The sequence below is a fragment of the Podarcis cretensis genome (genome assembly GCF_951804945.1).
Source record: "Podarcis cretensis genome assembly, chromosome: 5".
Classification (NCBI taxonomy): domain Eukaryota; kingdom Metazoa; phylum Chordata; class Lepidosauria; order Squamata; family Lacertidae; genus Podarcis; species Podarcis cretensis.
The window spans coordinates 8,013,834-8,032,456 of NC_137174.1; the positions used below are offsets into that span (position 1 = coordinate 8,013,834).

Genomic DNA, 18,623 nt, shown 5'->3' on the forward strand with positions numbered 1-18,623 from the left:
CCCCCAATTAAGTCGCTGAGTTTCTACTCTCAAGATCCTCCTATACTGCCATAGAAACAGAACCCCTGGTTCAAACCATCTTGGAAACCATTTTGAAATCTAGCCTGTTCAGTTGAGAAATCAGCTTAGGAACAGTGATTTTCAGAAGCAGCATGGGGGTCTCGTTATGCTAGACAAGCGATTTACCAAAAATTAATGAAAAATGCTTATTAAAAGGCCATAGATTTGTCAAAACCTGGGAGAAGAGGAATGTTTTATGTTTTATCTTGTATTTTTATGCTATGAGCCACCCTGAGATCTTCTGATGAAGGGTGGCATACAAATTTAATGAATAATAATAATGTTTTTGCCTGGATCTAAAAGATATGTAGCAAAGGCTTCAAGTGAGCCTCCCAGGGGAGAGCGTTCCACCAACAGGGAGTCACCACAGAAAAGGCCCGTTCTCATTTTGCCTCTCAAGATTCACCTGCTGTAACAATGGAGTCAAGTCCTGGTGATGTAAGTGATTTTAGCCTCAAAATGCTTTGCAAAAAAACAACAACAGCAAGATACCGTCAGTCCCACCACCTCCAGGCCAGACTATAAGAAGCCCCTCACTCCCTTGAAAGCTCTGCCAGATGGCATATTGAGGATGCAATGGAAGCAGCAAAGTTTGCCTTCTTTACTGCCTCCACTGCCACAAGTGAAGCCCTCAGCAGCGTTCAATTGCATTCGGCTGGAGTTTTCTCCACTCGGCTTTGAGCCGTCTCCCAGCTTGTTTCCTTGCCCTAAACTCTGGATTATACCAGGGAGCCAAGCGGACTCCACAAAGCGGGAGAAGGCACTCTGGGCAATGGTGTCAACCGCCCGAGCCATTCGGATGTTCCAGAGGATGGCTGGGGCTTTGACAGGAGCATCAGTCATATCAGCTGGGAAATCCCCCAGTGCTGTCTGGAAACCTATTGGAATTTCCAATTATTATCATCCTAATAGCTCTCCTGCCTCTACAGATGGGAAACGGTGCTGAAAGCCTAAATCTCAGCTCATCTGTGAAGCTCCCTGGGCTGCCTTGGGCGACTCACTGTCAGCCTACATCTCAAGGTTGATTATTTTGATCAGCTAAGCAGAGAAGATGGGCAGAAATATTGAGGAAGCCTCTCAGTCCGGGAAATGCTTTAATACACTGTAATGCCTGAGCGGCAAGAGACTGGACCATGGCTGCGGAGGTTTGGGGGGACTAGAATCTTTGTAGGGCTATACCCCACTTTACTCAACAGAGGAGCTTCCGCTGATTAAGGGTTACATGGATGTAACCCTTAGGCAGAACACTGATGCCAAATCGATACTGCAGGGTGGGGTCTCCCTTTTAACATAATGATAGATCAATCAAATATAGAACGCTGCCGACTGGAGAGCAGGAAGCATTCAAAACATGGTCCCCACCAGGCTTCTCGTTATTTCCCTGACCCAACTGCTCTTGGGCTTTAGTTTCATGTCCAAAATCTTCCTCTGCTTTCCAAAAATAAGCCACTGCCACCATGCTGAAGGGAGAAAAACAAGAAGGGTGGTATTTTTAGGGCCATTAATTCTGACCACGTGCCCAGGAGGTGAACGGATGGCTATTGCACAAAGGCTTCTCATCACTATGTCCTACGAAGCCAGCATTCACTTGACGTTCCCTGCTTTTGTTCTCCTGGGCTTTCTGGCTGAGATTCTCTTTTCCTACCCAGTTGTCGTCAGAACAAATGGCACCCTGTTGGACAGAGGATGGGAGTCTATCTTATCCAGGTCCCTTGCTGGAATGTCAGGGGAGAAATCTGAAGTCAACTGGGAGACTGACTATTTGCTAGGAATCAAGAGGCGGCGGAGGCTTTACTGCAACGTGGGCATTGGGTTTCATCTCCAGATATTTCCAGATGGACAGATAAGTGGTATTCATGCTGAAAACGAATACAGTGAGTTGCAAACTGCATCACAATGCAAAATGGTGGAGTTAATATCACTTTTTGACTTGATTTCTAACACCCTACCTAAAACCTGAAAGCTACTGCTTATTATTATTAGTCTTAAGTACTTCTGTGGCCTTTTTAAATGTTTCAGGTTCAATCGGCACCCAAAACCTCCAGGCTGAAACATGTCCTGAATACTTGGACAAAATTAGATACCAACTTATTTTTAGTTGGTTTGACTTTACAGCCTTGAAAAAGCAAAGAGGTTGGGATCTCTCTCTCTCTCTTTTTAAGATGCTCTTCCTGTTTCCCCCCTGCCCCCCTTTTTTGCAGGTAGATGGACTTGCAGCCTGTATGTACGGGATGTTTGGGGAAAGGTTGGGAATACTGAGAAATCTTAAAAGACGGCTTTCATGGCAAGAATATAGGTTGTTGATTTTAATCCAGAAAATTAAAAGACTGCTTTGAAAAATAATGCCAGCAATTGGTTACGAAGTATAGAAAATGACTTCATCATTCATTTTGTGATCTACATTGTGGAGATCACAGTTCAGAGGGTTGGAATTCAAAGAGCTGAGTGGGAATTATATTTATGGTTTGTTTTAAATGCATTGCAGCAAGTTCTGAGCTTGCCAAAAATGCAGAGAAGGCGGGGCTTGCTGGCTCTCAACCAGCAATTACATTACGACAGCATCGCCACAGATAAAACAAAATAAAAAAATTCCTTCCAGTAGCACCTTAAAGACCAACTAAGTTAGTTCTTGGTATGAGCTTTCGTGTGCATGCACACTTCTTCAGATACACTGAAACAGAAGTCACCAGACCCTTCTATATAGTGAGAAGGTGGGGAGGGGTATTACTCAGAAGGGTGGTGGGATTGGTGACTTCTGTTTCAGTGTATCTGAAGAAGTGTGCATGCACAGGAAAGCTCATACCAAGAACTAACTTAGTTGGTCTTTAAGGTGCTACTGGAAGGAATTTTTTTATTTTGTTTTGACTATGGCAGACCAACACGGCTACCTATCTGTAACTGGAGCCACAGATAAAGAGAGGGATATTTGTTCATTAAAGCACCTATTATCACACCAAGAAATCACTGCTTAAGCCTTCCATTTCGTTCCTCCTGCTGGATAGAGTGTGTATATGTTCTGGGACAATATGTCCTGTATCAGATGTGCTACTAGATTGAGAACAATCATTTCCTTCTTTCTTTTAACAAATTAAGAATGCAAAAAAATAATCTTTTATCTCACAATGGATCTGATCGCACTAGCAGGAAATCTGCCACTCAAACACATTGAGCCACATTTACTGTCTGGACAGATGGCTTGGGAGGGGGAATGGAAGGAAAACCAGTGTGCTAGTAGTCTGAATGTCTGTGTGTACCTGTGTACTAGAGATAAGATGCACACACATGGAGCGCTTTTACATCTAGAGACCTGGAAGAAGGGGCAGAAACCTAAAGAACGTGTACATTTATGTACATGCAGACATTTTTTTAAATGTTGCTCAAAAGGCAATACACAAATGAGGAAACAGTGCCTAGTTATGGACAGAAAATAGTCTGTGAACAAGCCAAACAGGATAGCTACCTATCACACACCAACTGGGCTGGGTTTTTTTTGGGGGGGGAGGGGTTACACTGCTGCCCAGCTTCAGTTATGTTAAAATATTGAATTACTCCATTGATTTCTATGGGCAACTCTCACTTCCATCCCTGGGAATATTTAAGAATAGTTTCTCAGTGAGAACCCGGAAATTACCTAGCCAGACAATAAGATTGTGCGCTCTCTCTCTCTCTCTCTTTCTGGCTCTCTTCTTCTTCTCCTTCCCAGCCATTCCGTTCCATTCCCTCTCTTCCCAAATTTTCAGCCTCCTCTTCCAATAATAGAATTGTAGAATTGTAATAGGAGGCGGTTAGCATTCTGTTAGCACTATTCACGCTCAGTCTTCAATGTGTTGTTCTGGGGTCTCTTCTAAGTGGAATTGCCCTCTGGTGTGTGGCACACTCTTGTATAGACGCACAGAAAAGAACTAGAATTGAAATAGGGTGGTGATTTAGTGCACAGTCCAGCCACACTTAAACATATGTGTGTTCCTTTGTGAAATATACTCAGAGTCGCAAAGTGATTTCATGCTCTTTATTCAGCTCATAGTGGTGAGGAGGAATGAATGAAAGTCCCCTCAAGGTATCTGCTTTATATACATTATTTACACAATGGGCTGCACATGATTGGCTAATTCCGGAATTCTACTGTAAGCCAATCAGGTTGTGGATTCACTTCTATCTGGAGCATGATTGGGTGGTTCCTGCCAACCAATCATACTGCTGCATTGTTCTAGGACCAATCAGACTGCTGCATTCTGAATCCTATTGTTCTAGGACCAATCAGGCTGCTGCCTTTTGGATCCTATTGTTCTAGGGCCAATCAGACTGCTGCAGTTTGGATCCTATTCAACCCAGTACATAACACTTTGATTAAGAATTAAGCTTAGGCCTCCCCCTTGAAATCAATGAGAAATGAAGGTGCTTAACTGTTGGGTTCTAAATTCACAGTGCAATCCTATATATGTCTACTCAGAAGGAAGCTCCATTCCTTTCAGTAGGACTTGCTTTCTCAGGTAAGTGTGCAGAGGATTGCAGACGCAAATGATTTAATTCCTCATCTAACTGATTATTCACTTATAATAGGCAGATCGACTAAAATGCATTTATTTGTGGACCAGCCTATTTCTGAATTTTTTAAAATTTGGTTTTAGAGTGCAGTTTCTTAAGATGAAAAATCTGTTGCACAAAAGTTATTGTTTTCTATTAAATTTTGTATAACTTTTAAAAATAGGGGTTTCTATATTTAATAATGTTCTTTCAGCAGCTATGAAAAAAGCGGCTTTCAGTCTCTATCTGCTTCTTTAGGTCTCTTGGAAATATCAACAGTAGAGAGAGGTGTGGTTAGTCTGTTTGGTGTCAAAAGTGCACTCTTTATTGCAATGAACAGCAAAGGGAAGTTATACGGCACGGTGAGTAGTCTTACAATCTGGTTTTCAGTCAAGGAAATGCTAATACGTTGCTATGCGTTTTACTGAGAAATCCTGAATATTTCCACCTTTGAAAAAGTATCACTTCCTGTCAAGATCTGCATCCACTGGCATTCCAAAATGTATGAGATAAGTTGGTCCAAATTACCGTATTTTTTGCTCTCTAAGACTCACTTTTTCCCTCCTAAAAAGTAAGGGGAAATGTGTGTGTGTCTTATGGAGTGAATGCAGGCTGCGCAGCTATCCCAGAAACCAGAACAGCAAGAGGGATTGCTGCTTTCACTGCACAGCGATCCCTCTTGCTGTTCTGGCTTCTGAGATTCAGAATATTTTTTCCCTTGTTTTCCTCCTCCAAAAACTAGGTGTGTCTTGTGGTCTGGTGCATCTTATAGAACGAAAAATACGGTAACTGTATTTATTGTGCAAGATATAGTCTGTGTAACTTTAGGACTGATTCTCATGTAGCCTTGTAGGCAATTTTCCCATCTCTGTATGTTGATGGCTTTTACTGTACAAATGATGAATCAGAGCTGCATGTGTGAGCTGTTTCTCAAACAGCGGCCACCAATGCCACTTAAAAACCCACTTTCAAAACCATGGGGAGTATCAAAACATATTTGTGATGCATAGCAGGAACCTGCTGCTCAAAGGAAACTGGTGTTGGTGTGTTTTTAATCTATGGTGCTCACCCAGCCATCAGGAGATACAGAATTTTATCTGTGACGTTACAGCTATGATCACTGATTCACACATGCAAGTTACCTTGTTGGCTGTATTAGCCAACAGGGGTTGGCAAGGTTTACCTCGCCTGGGCTGGTTCACCCCAGTGGAGATCCCTCCGTGGGCCAGATCGTGCGCATGTGTGAGCACACGCAGCCGCGATTTCCGGTGTCTGCATCTGTGCAGACGTGATATTCGGCATCTGAGCATGCGCAGACGCGATTTCCAGCACCACAGAAGCGAGTCCCCACGCTGCACTGTGCTGCGCTGGTTTAGCGCAGTGGGTGGGGACTCTCCAAGCGGGCGGCTCAGTTCGGGGGCAGCTCATGGGCCGGTTAAACAACCCCCGTGGGCTGCTTGTGGCCCATGGGCCTTAGGTTGCCTCTCTGAAATATACTCAGAGTCGAGAGTGGATTTCATGCTCTTTATTCAGCTCATAGTGGTGAGGAGGAATGAAAGTTCCCCCACAGTATCTGCTTTATATACATTATTTACACAATGGGCTGCATGTGATTGGCTAATTCTGGGATTCCCCTGTAGGCCAATCAGGTTGTGGATTCACTTCTACCTGGAGCTGGATTGGGTGGCTCCTGCAGACCAGTCATACTCCTGCATAGTTCTAGGACCAATCAGACTGCTGCATTCTGAATCCTGTTGTTCTAGGACGAATCAGACTGCTACATTTTGGATCCTATTCAACTCAGTACATAACACTACCCCTGTGCCAACCATTGGTCTGTTTTTTGCACTCACGGGAACCGTTAATTTACATGGGCAACGGAATACACGAAGCCACCGTTTTCTGATTTATTCTACGGCAGGTCCAACCCTCTAGAGACTGCAATCTACTCCCAGTATAATAAAACTGGCAGTGATCTACCCATTGCCATTGCCAAGAGGTGCTATAGCTAAGGCGGTGCTATAGCTAAGGCTCAAATCCAGGGCCCTAACTCCAAATGTTCAACCAGAGAATGGGAGCTGATGGGGGCAGAGGTGTACCTAGGGAGTGGCAAAACTGGCCCCTGCTTAGGGGTGCAGGCCCGGGTACCCCAGAGGTCATCAAGTCCAACCCCCAACAATGCAGGAATCTCAAACAGATTGTGGAGTGTACCCACATATATGCGTGTGGTGATGTGTTGTGGCCAGGGGCGTAGGAAGGGGGGGTGCAGGGGGTGCAGTCCAGCCCTGACAGGAGGTGACAAAATGGCGGGCCTGCAGTGCGCATGAGGTACACGTCTCAGTGCCCGCAGGCTCCGCACTGTCCGCCCACTGCCTCCCCCCCCCCAGCTGTAGGGCGGCTGAGGCCCCATGGCACGCCCCGTCCCTAAGGGCACCAGGTGTCCTGTCCCGTCCCTCTCTAAGGGCGCCATGACTATGGGCACCCTGCAGCCCCTCCCTATGGGTGCCACGTGCCCTGTCCATCCCTATGGGCGCCACACATCCTGTCCCTATGGGTGCCGCGCCCTGTCCTATGGGTGGTTCCCCCCACCTTTGGGCATGCTGCCCCAGGTGCCCCAGAGGCTTCCTTTGCCACTGGCTGCGGCTGCCACGGCAGGAGAAGCTATTGGCAAAACCTATTTGCTGTTTCGCAACTTTCTGACTAGTCGCAGGACCTTAGCCAGAGTACTAGCAGAGTACACGCAGAATCCACGGAAGCAATTGGCAGCTTGGCTGCAGACAGGATAGACAAAGCAGGGACCAGGAACTTGTAGTTAGGTGTTTATTATATACAGTTAGGTGTTTATTATATACAGGATCTTTTGCTAGCTCTCTCTGACACAACTCACAACTCCTACACTCACTGACACACTGAACCACTGAGCTCTGAACACATCCCAGTTAGTAGGCCATATCACTCGCTTGAAAGAGCTTGACCAATCATGGAGCTGTCTCCATGCCTCTGTTATCACCAGGCAGACTCACTCCTTCAGATTGCCTTCTGGCTGTCTGCCAAACCTTAACTGACTCTGTGTGAGTAGCTGCACGTACAGTTTCCCAACAGAAGCTTCCCATGCTGCTTGCACCATGGCAGAAATGGAAACAGAAACAGATCTTGCCAAGGGTGCAAAGGACCCTAGGTGTGCCTCTGGGTGGGGGCAGTGGCAAACAGGCCCAGGATTGGCACCTGAGCTAGCATGGGCATCCCAGGTCCCAGCAACCCTGACACTGGTTGTTTCGGCTTCCTTTCTTCTGATTTAAACAAACAAAAGTGACAAGTGGGGTGCCACAGGGTTCTGTCTTGGGCCCATTGTCGTTCAACGTCTTTATAAACAACCTGGATGGAGGAATTGAGGGGATGCTCAGCAAATTTGCAGATGACAGCAAACTGGGAGGGGTAGCTAATGCCTCAGTAGGCAGAATCAGGGTTCAAAAAATGACCTTAGCAGACTGGGGAACTGGACCCAAGCTAACAAAATGAATGCCAATAGGGACAAATGTAAGGCTCTGCACTTAGGAATAACCAGCTGTGTCAATATAAGATGGGGAACACCTCACTTGCCAGTTTTTTCATTATTATTATTATTATTATTTTATTTCTATACAGCCCTATACCCGAAGGTCTCAGGGCGGTTCACATTAAAAATCACTTACATAAAATCAAAACAAAAACCATATCTCGCCCCCTCCCCCCTGAAAAGGCCCTTGTTGAAGAGGAATGTTTTTGCCTGGCGCCTAAAGGTGTATAGTGAAGGCGCCAGGTGAACTTTCCTGGGGAGAGCATTCCACTGCAGAGAAGGCCCGTTCTCTTGTTGCCACCCTCCTGAGTTCTCGAGGAGGAGGCACACAAAGAAGAGCCGCAGAAGATGATCTTTATAGGTCAAAACCAGCACTTTGAATTGAGCCCGGAAACTAATCGGTAGCCAGCACAGTCAGACCAGGATTGGTGTAATATGCTCAGACCGTCTTGCTCCTTGTTGATACTTCTGCATCAAGAGAAGTATAGCGTTCAAATCAAGGGAAGTAATTTTACCATTCTATTCTGCCTTGGAAAGAACACACCTGCACTCCTGTCAGAATATCATTTTTGCTATTTCTACCTTCTCTGTTTGGAAGGAGTATTTTCAGGAGAGTAGCAATAAAGGTATGGACCACAGGAACTGGCCGTTTACCTTTCTCTCTTTCACACACACCCATTTATTTAATTAATGTATACATTCCCATCGATTCATCTATCTATCTACCTGTATTTAATGTATACACCTTGAAACAATATGAAGCAAAACAGATTAAAGGTGGTATTCCAGAAATGAAGGGAACTGTACAGGCAACATGTAATGACGAATGTGAGCAGATGTTGCAATCACACTGTGTTTCTTTCTTTTTTCTATTCAGGCAACTTTTCAAGACAAATGTAAATTCAAAGAAACTCTTCTTCCCAACAACTACAATGCTTATGAATCAGCCATGTACAAAAGCTTTTACATAGCACTCAGCAAACATGGGAGAGCCAAAAGAGGAAGCAAAGTCTCGCTTGTTCAGACTGTCACACACTTTTTACCCAGATTATGAAGACCAGAGTAAAATGCATTTAAACTGCCCTATTTCAATTTGCACATGAGAATCATCTCCCAGGTAAAGAATATATATTCACTCATTTGTTACTATATATATGCATATATAGGTGAAATCATTTGTACAGGATCCATTACACTAATTTTTCTACACCGATTTTAAAACAACTCCTTTCGAGATAGGAATTATTTATCCAAAAGTTACTACTTTGTCTAATTATGTTAATGGTGAAATTTTTGCATTTACATGAAGCAAACAATGCAAATAAGCGTTGTAGCTGCAGAACTGGGGTCTAGCTGAGTTTGGATACTTGCCACAACCACTGCTCTCTCAGTGTAACTTCAACAGAAAACAAACATATATCTGAGATTTTTAGTAGTGTGAGGAATCGTTTTTCAGTTACGTCCCACTTCAATCATTCTCATAGATCAAGCTCATTATATTAGGTTTCCAAATTGTGTTATCAGGAGCCCTGGAGTTTATTGGACCTTTATGAGGGGTTTCTTAAAGGGAAGACTTGCTATGTTTGCAACTCTAGAGGTTTGCTGGTTGTGCTGTAGGATCAATGTGGTGTTCAGAGACCCGGGACTCTAAGAAATAAGAACTTGATTTAGGCTGAACTTTGCAGAAGAACTGGTTTATTGTTAGGGTTGCCATATTTCAAAAAGTAAAAAACCACGACACCTCGAAAGTTGTTGAGCTTATTTTAGGAAAACCCAAATGCTGTTGAGCTTTATTCAGACAAGATCTTGACTTGCCTAAGATCCAGGGCAAAGCACTGCCTTTCAGAAATCTCCACCACCCCCCACCCCCCGGACGTCAATTCCACCTTTGAAATCCCGGACGTATGGCAGCCCTGTTTATTATAGAGTTCAGCTGCATGCAGGCTGGTGTTCTTCCTTGTAAAATTCCCCTTGCCGTGTCCATCTATTGTGTGTACATCAAGGCTGTGTTCACAGTCAGTTTTCTTTACACTCACTGTTCCATTGTCAAGTTTTTAATCTGTGCTTAGCGTAAGCATTCTGAAATCCTGGTGTGGGTCTACCATAATGGCCCTTCTGTGGCGCAGTGGGTGAGTGTGCCTGGCTGTTAACCAGAAGGTTGGAGGTTTGAGCCCCAGGGATAGCTGTAGGCAGGATTGCAGACTGGATGATGGTTGGAGTCCCCTCGAACTCTACAGTTTTATGATTCTATAAACATAACATTAAATAACTTAGTTTTCTGCAGGGCTGCCAACTTGAACGAAATATTGCAGGGGCCCAGGTAAGCCTCACCCTGCACAATTGATCACATGACGCAATGCACACACACCATTTGAATGGAAATGCCCATCAACTTTGTGCTTAAATATTTTATGGTGGGGCCGAAGCCCCCCACAGCCCCTAAGTGTTGCTTCTATGATTCTCTGTAATAACTGAGTTGGACATGCCCTGTCCTATGGCTTAATGGTGGATTTCAATAATCATTTGTAATGTGGATCCATTTGGATCTGTGCCTTGGATCTATGCTTTTGCACCACAGCAGTACCGAAAAACATTGGACCTGTCGGGGGGGGGGGTTTACAATCTGTCCAAAGACAGAGGAGAGATGTGATTTGATGGTGGGCGAACATGTAAAAATATTGAGTGGTATCAAGAGGATTTATTCTACAAAATTGGATATGTGTGCATGAGTGCACATGCAGTAATACGTGCCCTTTTTCCTCCTGACTCTTGACACAGCCCCCTTCTTCCCCCTGCCCCAGTCTCCCAGAACCCTCCTGGTCCTCCCTTCCCTCTTGGTTACTCCAGCTTAAATCCAGCTTCTGTGGTCCCAATCAGAGTTTTGAAAAGCACTCTGCTGGGGAAGCCTTCAATCGTGCCATCAAACAAGCATTTCCACTTGCTTGTGGGTACAGTCTCCCCTCTCCTCCGTCCATCTGTTGTTCTGGGTATTCTCTAGACCCCTGGAGCCAGCTGGGGGGGGGAGCAAGGGAGGAAGAGGGCGATCCTGTTTGGACTTGTGGGGCACTGGCTCCCACCTGCTTAGTTGAATCCAGCCCATAGAGCTGAAACACAAAGTTGGGAAGAACATAAGTCTCCCACCTTCCTCCTTCTCAAGTGGTGGTAAGCTACTCTCACCACTTAGAATCATAGAATCATAGAGTTGGAAGAGACCACAAGGGCCATCGAGTCCAACCCCCTGCCAAGCAGGAAACACCATCAGAGCACTCCTGACATATGGTTGTCAAGCCTCTGCTTAAAGACCTCCAAAGAAGGAGACTCCACCACACTCCTGGGCAGCAAATTCCACTGTCGAACAGCTCTTACTGTCAGGAAGTTCTTCCTAATGTTTAGGTGGAATCTTCTTTCTTGTAGTTTGGATCCATTGCTCCGTGTCCGCTTCTCTGGAGCAGCAGAAAACAACCTTTCTCCCTCCTCTATGTGACATCCTTTTATATATTTGAACATGGCTATCATATCACCCCTTAACCTCCTCTTCTCCAGGCTAAACATGCCCAGCTCCCTTAGCCGTTCCTCATAAGGCATCGTTTCCAGGCCTTTGACCATTTTGGTTGCCCTCCTCTGGACACGTTCCAGTTTGTCCGTGTCCTTCTTGAACTGTGGTGCCCAGAACTGGACACAGTACTCCAGGTGAGGTCTGACCAGAGCAGAATACAGTGGCACTATTACTTCCCTTGATCTAGATGCTATACTCCTATCAGTTGCTGATATTGTTTCCAAAATATGCAGCCTTTCATTAAATATACAGTTAATCCATAAATATCTAAGGAGCGCCCACATTCTCAAATAATATTAAATTCAAAACATGAGAAGGGTACAAAAACCCCCACAACAATGAAAGTAATTTGCACACTGCAGCGATAATGTATTTTCAATTCAACCAACAACTCCTACTAAACCGAGTCTGTCAAAATCATCTTAAATACAAGTGCTTCAGCTTAAGTGTGTTATGGATGGGGCTGTAGACAGCCAGCACTTAAGTGGGGAAGCACATTGAGCAGGGAGTGAGACTCTCAGAGGCGTCACGGGCACCAGAGGAAGCCGTCAAGGGCAGCAATGCACCCACAGCTGCCCCCTGGCTCCCCCAGATCTAGTCCTTGGTCCAGGGGACAATTTTGGAAGGCCGGCTGACGTACTCTAGTTATGCATTCACCAAAATAAGGCCACCATACATGCTTACCAGTGAGTAAGTCCCACGGAAGCCAGTGATGCTTATTTCTAATTAGATATACATATGACTGCACTGCTAGGACATTGTTTGTGCTATGATACCGTGCTGTGACACATTTTTGACAAAATTTGCCAACTTTTGGATATTTGTTGGAACACATACTGACGGAAGCAGATAAATGATATATCGTGCCACTTGCACTGTTCATTCCTTTAAGCATCAGAATATTAGCCTGCAGTATATAACTGATAACATGTATAAAACTAATATACACAGAGAAGTGTTTTTCGGACTTCCTACTTAGCATACATTATTAGCCACTGCCGTTTCTGCTGTGGAATCAGCGCATGTTGCAGAAGATTCTGAGGCATATTCTAGCTTGTTAAAAATCCCAGAGGCAGTCATCTTATTTTAAGTCATTGAGTGAAATACGTTTTACTTTGAAGACCTGTAGAGGCCACTCAACTTTACTCATCTGTTTATATAACCTTTCTCCAGAATGCCAGTCATGCCACATCCTTTTAAAAAGTATTTTAAGATACCCTAAGTCAATAGACACTATAAATATCTATGACCAGAAGCCTTGAGATACCTGACTAGAGGGGGGTATTCCTAAATTTGAAACATCATTTACAGTCCAATCCTAACTGTGTCCACTCGGATGCAAGTCCTACTGAAATCAAGGGGTCTTACTCTCAGGTATACGGAATGTGAAGCTATAATCTGTTATCGGAACACGAGGAACTGAATCATATTCCCAAGGGAGATGTTTGTTCCGTCTCATCTGCAACCAAGAGCAAAACTAGTCTTTTCTTTTTAAACTGTTTTTATTGTCATTTTAAAAAACCATAATGAAGAAGCGACAAGAAGAGAGTCACTCTATAAAATTCAGAAAGAGAAACTGATAAAAGACTCACTACAGATACACCAGAAGTTACAGACTAACAAGAAACATCAAAATGAGAAGGAAGCTGAGAGTGGCTTCCTGTCAAAATCCGCCTTTATTAACAAAGCAGAGAAACAGGTGCCAGATCACCACTGAGTTGCCAGAGTTGGTCCCCCACCAGTACTGGAAGCTTCCCTGCATTCTTGTGCCAATTTCTTGCCAAGGGCCAACTGCCATAGCCCATTATTACCAGTATTTCAGCGAAAGGTATCCAGTTATTCCCCCATTTATGGCGCTGGCACAAACAGTTTTTCCACCGGGGGGGTTGTAACATCTGGGATTTGCCAGCCCTGCTCAGAAAATGGAAAGGAGTGCCAATGTCAGTTCTGGGATAATCACTTGCTTAGTTACTTACCCAGTTATCTTAAGCCAGAACACCTACTCTTTTTTGCAATCTCACCAGAGGTTTCACATCCAGCAAAGTGAGCAAGGTGAACGCTTAGCTCTAAGAATCACGCATACAAAAGAGGCGACCTGAGCTACATGGAAGCAACTGAAGCATAGGATGGATTAGAGCTGTCTCACTTTAGTAGTAGCTTATATGTGTAGCCTTCTATCAGTCTTCAAGGTGTCCATGCAGAAGCTGCAAGCTTGCCAAGTATACATAGATTTTCTTATTATTATTTTTTTAAAAAAACCCTTTGTTGCATTTGTATATCCTGAAAGGAATTCAGACATTTAAAGTCATATCTTGGTTTTCAAACAGCTTAGTTCTTGAACGTTTTGGCTCCCGAATGTCGCAAACCCGGAAGTGACTGTTCCGGTTTGCGAACTATTTTTGGAAGCCGAACATCTGATGGGGCTTCCATGGCTTCTGATTGGCTGCAGGACCTTCAGAAGCTGCGCTTTGGTTTTTGAACGTTTTGGAAGTTGAACTTCCAGAATGGATTCTGTTTGACTTTCAAGGTCTGACTGTATTTATTTTAACCCAGGCATGTCCAAAGTCTGGCCCGGGGGCCTAATCCGGCCTGCAGATTGGGTTAATCTAGGGTTACCTGCTGTCCCCGGTTCCCTGGGACAGTCCCTGGATTTGCAAATCTGTCCCCGGACAAATTCTGTCCCCGGAATGTCCCCAGATTTACAAATCTGTCCCGGGAAACGTGGCAGCGGCAGCCTCAGCAGCCTGTTAGTACAGTTGGCTCTGGCTGGCTTCAGGAGCTGCTCACTGCTGTGGCACCCGCCATTTTTCCTGCTCCACGGCAGCGAGCATCTCCTGAAGCCAGCCAGAGCCAACTGCGCTACCAGATTGGTCCCTGGGCACCTTTGACTCCCGAGCCTCCCCTGATCTGTCAAAACAAAGGGAGAAGGGGGAAGGAGATCAGGGGAGGCTTGGGAGTCATGGGAGTACACCGTTGCCCAGTTTTCAGTGGCGCAGCGTGGGGGTGCAGGGGGGCCAGCCGCACCAGGCGCAACATTTGGGGGGGGGCGCTCGCACTCGCAGCTCTCTGCCCCTACCTGGCTCACTCACTCTCTCTCACTGCAGTGCTGGCTGTGCGAATCCGATCTGAGCTGCCGGGTCGCCGCCCACTGTGGAGGGGGAGGGTGCCAGGCGTGCGTTGCGGAGCGGAGTGGAGAGAGAGTGAGGGAGGGACTATCTGGGGGAGGGACAGTGCAGCGGCCACCCAGCGCAGCGCTGAGCGTGGGAGAGAACCACACCCGACCAGCCCAGGCAGCAGCAAGAAGAAGCTGGCAGCGGCGGCAGGTTAGGGGCGCAAATTACTTGCCTTGCCCCGGGTTAGGGGGCACAAATTACTTGCCTTGCCCCACACTACGCTGACAACCCACACTACGCCGCTGCCAGTTTTTTAAAAAAAACTCTGCGCATTTATGTTTCACAGGGTGCGAAAGAAGGGCTTTGCACCTTTATACAATATGCATGTGTGCTTGGGCCCAGGGTCTTTTGCCTCACCATCCCCACTACTCACTCCCTGTTGCTACTCGGCTTCAAAAGAACAAAAAAAGTGTCCCTGGATTGATTGAAAAAAATCTGGTTAATCTGGCCCCTGCGACAGTTTATTTCAATCCTTAGCTCAACAACTTTGGGGGGAAATCTAAAAAGAAGCTCAACAACCTCAATCCCCAAAAAAACACTCAAGAACTTCAACCCTAAAAAAAGGTCAACACACATGTTCACTTCATCAAATCTGACCCTCTTTGAAAAACGTTTGGACACCCTTGTTTTAACCTCCTATCCCTGTAAAGCTGTCAACACTGGGATAAAGTGACTTGAATTATCAAGCTGTGGCCAGGAAAATACTTTCTGAGACTTCAAGGTGATATGGTGGAAGAATTGTTGCATGGAGCACACATACTGTTTTAATTAACGTGTGTCCTGCAGGTAACAGCATCTCTTACTGCTTTTGAGTCTCTGAATACTAATCATGTAGCTTGGAAAGGAAGCTGATGACAAAATTGTAAATACATCCAGTTTTTATCATGCAGATCCACAATTAACACCATCTGAAAATTTGTCCCCTAGATTTGCTTAGATGTGTACATCACCCCACATTATCATTATACAAACAATCTATTTACAAAGGGTGCTCTGTAGGTAGTTGCTTCTGCATCAGATATTTAACGAGGATTTCTGAATTGTTCTATGCTTATCTCAAATGTCTCTGAGCATGGAGCTTTTTGGCTTAGCCTCTTGAGCACTGAAAGATCCTGTATCTCTCACCAACTATGTCCTTCTCAGCGAGGTAGACTTGAAAGGCTCGGATGTATCTTGCATTTATTGCATAGTCAATTGGTAAACTTATTGCTTCTGGTGAATGTAGAAGAAATTCAGACGTTTTTGAGAAGGCAAAGGGTGAGAAATAAAATGGTGTCTCGCACTTCTCTTGTTTGAAATGTGAAAACCAGCATATTATGCATCACGCAAGGGCCAAATGGGATAATATCCTTCAGTGTGAAACACAAAATAATAAATCTAGGATTTAAATACAGTGGTACCTCGGGTTATATATGCTTCAGGTTAAATACGCTTCAGGTTACAGACTCCGCTAACCCAGAAATAGTGCTTCAGGTTAAGAACTTTGCTTCAGGATGAGAATAGAAATCGTGCGGCAGCAGCAGGAGGCCCCATTAGCTAAAGTGGTGCTTCAGGTTAAGAACAGTTTCAGGTTAAGTACGGATCTCCGGAACGAATTAAGTACTTAACCTGAGGTACCACTGTACACAAATGAGGAAACAGTGTCTAGTTATGGACAGAAAATAGTCTGTGAACAAGCAAAACAGGATAGCTACCTATCAGACAGCACCTGGGCTGGGTACACTGGTACCTTGGGTTAAGTACTTAATTTGTTCCAGAGGTCCGTACTTAAGCTGAAACTGTTCTTAACCTGAAGCACCACTTTAGCTAATGGGGCCTCCTGCTGCCACTGCGCCACCGGAGCCCAATTTCTGTTCTTATCCTGAAGCCAAGTTCTTAACCTGAAGCACTATTTCTGGGTTAGCGCAGTCTGTAACCTGAAGCGTATGTAACCTGAGGTACCACTGTATACTCTTCATAAAATCATTGAGGGGGTGGTGTAGGTCAACCTCCTGCTTAGTGCAGGAAATCCAGAGCTGGAATATCTCCAACAGACAGCTGTCTTGAAGACTTCTAGGGAGCAAGAAATCCTTCTTTTTTTGGATGGCTCTTACTGTTAAGAAGTTTCCTCTAAGGCTCAACCAAAACAAGAGTTTTGCAAGAGTCCTCCTCAACCTTCTCTTCTCTGGCCTTCCCAAGCCCCTTCCATCTTTCTTCACAGGACTTGTTTCCCACACCACTGACCATCTTTGTTTGCCTTCTCCGATCCCATTCCAATCTCCCCTTCTTAAAATGTGGTGCTCAGAACTGGATACAGTGCCCCAGATGAGTTTTTACTGCTACAGAATAAAGCGGAACTGCCAAATATACCTCATATGCCGACTCAATATGAACTTAACAATGAAACTGTACATTTGTAGGAAACAAAACATTTGTGTCTGTCAAGTATATGCTTTTATTTCTCATATGTATGTGCTGTGCACAAGTGTCATTTTAATGTGTTGTTAAATAAATTACATTTTATGTTCCTTGTAGCATTCGGAGTCCAGCTTCCTATAAAGTTTGTTTCTTCCTTACTCCAGAGGTGCTGTATTGAGTAAGACAAATGTCTGTGTTGACTTTATTACCACACTGTGGTTTGGGTTCCGGGAAACTGCATTGCCAGTAGGTCAAAGCAACAGTCCCATCTTGCTAAGCACATGCAAGTGTATTGACTGGCCAATGCATGCATCCATATCTTCACACACTCAAGTACAAACAGGCAGCTCCATTACTCAGTCTACTATCCTTGAACAATGGTTTAACAGGCATGGCCGTCTACATTTGAAGACCATAAAGGGAAAGTTTTGTTAAAATAGATACATGGAAAAGAGTTAAACTGGCTTTTGGGGGGGGGGGTAACCTACCTCTAGGGCTGCTGGAGATAGTGGTGGCATGATGTTAGCAAGCCTTCTTTGTAAATACTCCTGTGTTTCCCATACATAAAGGTAAAGGTAAAGGTACCCCTGCCCGTACGGGCCAGTCTTGACAGACTCTGGGTTTGTGCGCCCATCTCACTTAAGAGGCCAGGGGCCAGCGCTGTCCGGAGACACTTCCGGGTCACGTGGCCAGCGTGACATCGCTGCTCTGGCCAGAGCCAGAGCCGCACACGGAAACGCCGTTTACCTTCCCGCTGGTAAGCGGTCCCTATTTATCTACTTGCACCCGGAGGTGCTTTCGAACTGCTAGGTTGGCAGGCGCTGGGACCGAGCAGCGGGAGCGCACCCCGCCTCAGGGATTCGAACCGCCAACCTTTCGATCGGCAAGCCCTAGGCGCTGAGGCTTTAACCCACAGCGCCACCTGCGTCCCCTGTGTCCCATACATAGGTGCTAGGAATCTTGTGAAACTGGATTTCTAAGGAGTGGCGGTAGTGCATATTGGTAGATTTACGCAGTAATATATATTTGCACATGTCTTAAATTGGGTTTTTTTATCGCACACACAGCGAGAATAAAAGTACACATTTTTCAATGGGGAAGAGCTCAGCAACAATACATAGATATTTATTTATTTTCAAAGAAGGAATTTGATAATAAATTTTAACCATGAGTAAGCCAACACATACACACACACACACAACAGAATGGATTGTTTTGTTTATCTGGAAAAGAAGCCCAAAGGAGAATCATAAGACTTAGATGGGTGTGTGGAACCTGTAGGTGTGGAGGCAACAATTTGTAGAGAAAGCACCAGACAAGACAGAGAACAAAAAGCAAGATTTTCTGCACTCTGGGC

General features: G+C 45.0%; 1 protein-coding gene across 2 annotated transcripts; it reads left to right on the forward strand.

Annotated features, from left to right (window-relative positions):
• Positions 1-525: 525 nt before the first annotated feature.
• Positions 526-17,270, forward strand: FGF6 (fibroblast growth factor 6). Of its 2 annotated transcripts, XR_013838609.1 has the most exons (4): positions 526-1,934; positions 4,843-4,946; positions 9,018-9,257; positions 17,070-17,270. XR_013838609.1 is itself a non-coding variant. In XM_079975483.1 (3 exons), the coding sequence occupies exons 1-3, from the start codon at positions 1,412-1,414 to the stop codon at positions 9,192-9,194; spliced, it is 804 nt and encodes a 267-aa protein (XP_079831609.1). In that variant the 5' UTR covers positions 526-1,411; the 3' UTR covers positions 9,195-14,507. The 2 variants fall into 2 exon arrangements, 1 of the variants encoding a protein (XP_079831609.1); XM_079975483.1 differs by lacking the exon at positions 17,070-17,270 and having other exon boundaries at positions 9,018-14,507.
• Positions 17,271-18,623: the final 1,353 nt, after the last annotated feature.

Excerpts from the sequence above, each read along its gene's own strand:
- FGF6 (XM_079975483.1), top strand. The coding sequence starts at position 1,412 with ATGGTCCCCACCAGGCTTCTCGTTATTTCCCTGACCCAACTGCTCTTG. Across the intron at positions 1,935-4,842 it reads TCATGCTGAAAACGAATACA|GTCTCTTGGAAATATCAACA; the intron begins GTGAGTTGCAAA and ends CTGCTTCTTTAG. Across the intron at positions 4,947-9,017 it reads AAGGGAAGTTATACGGCACG|GCAACTTTTCAAGACAAATG; the intron begins GTGAGTAGTCTT and ends TTTTCTATTCAG.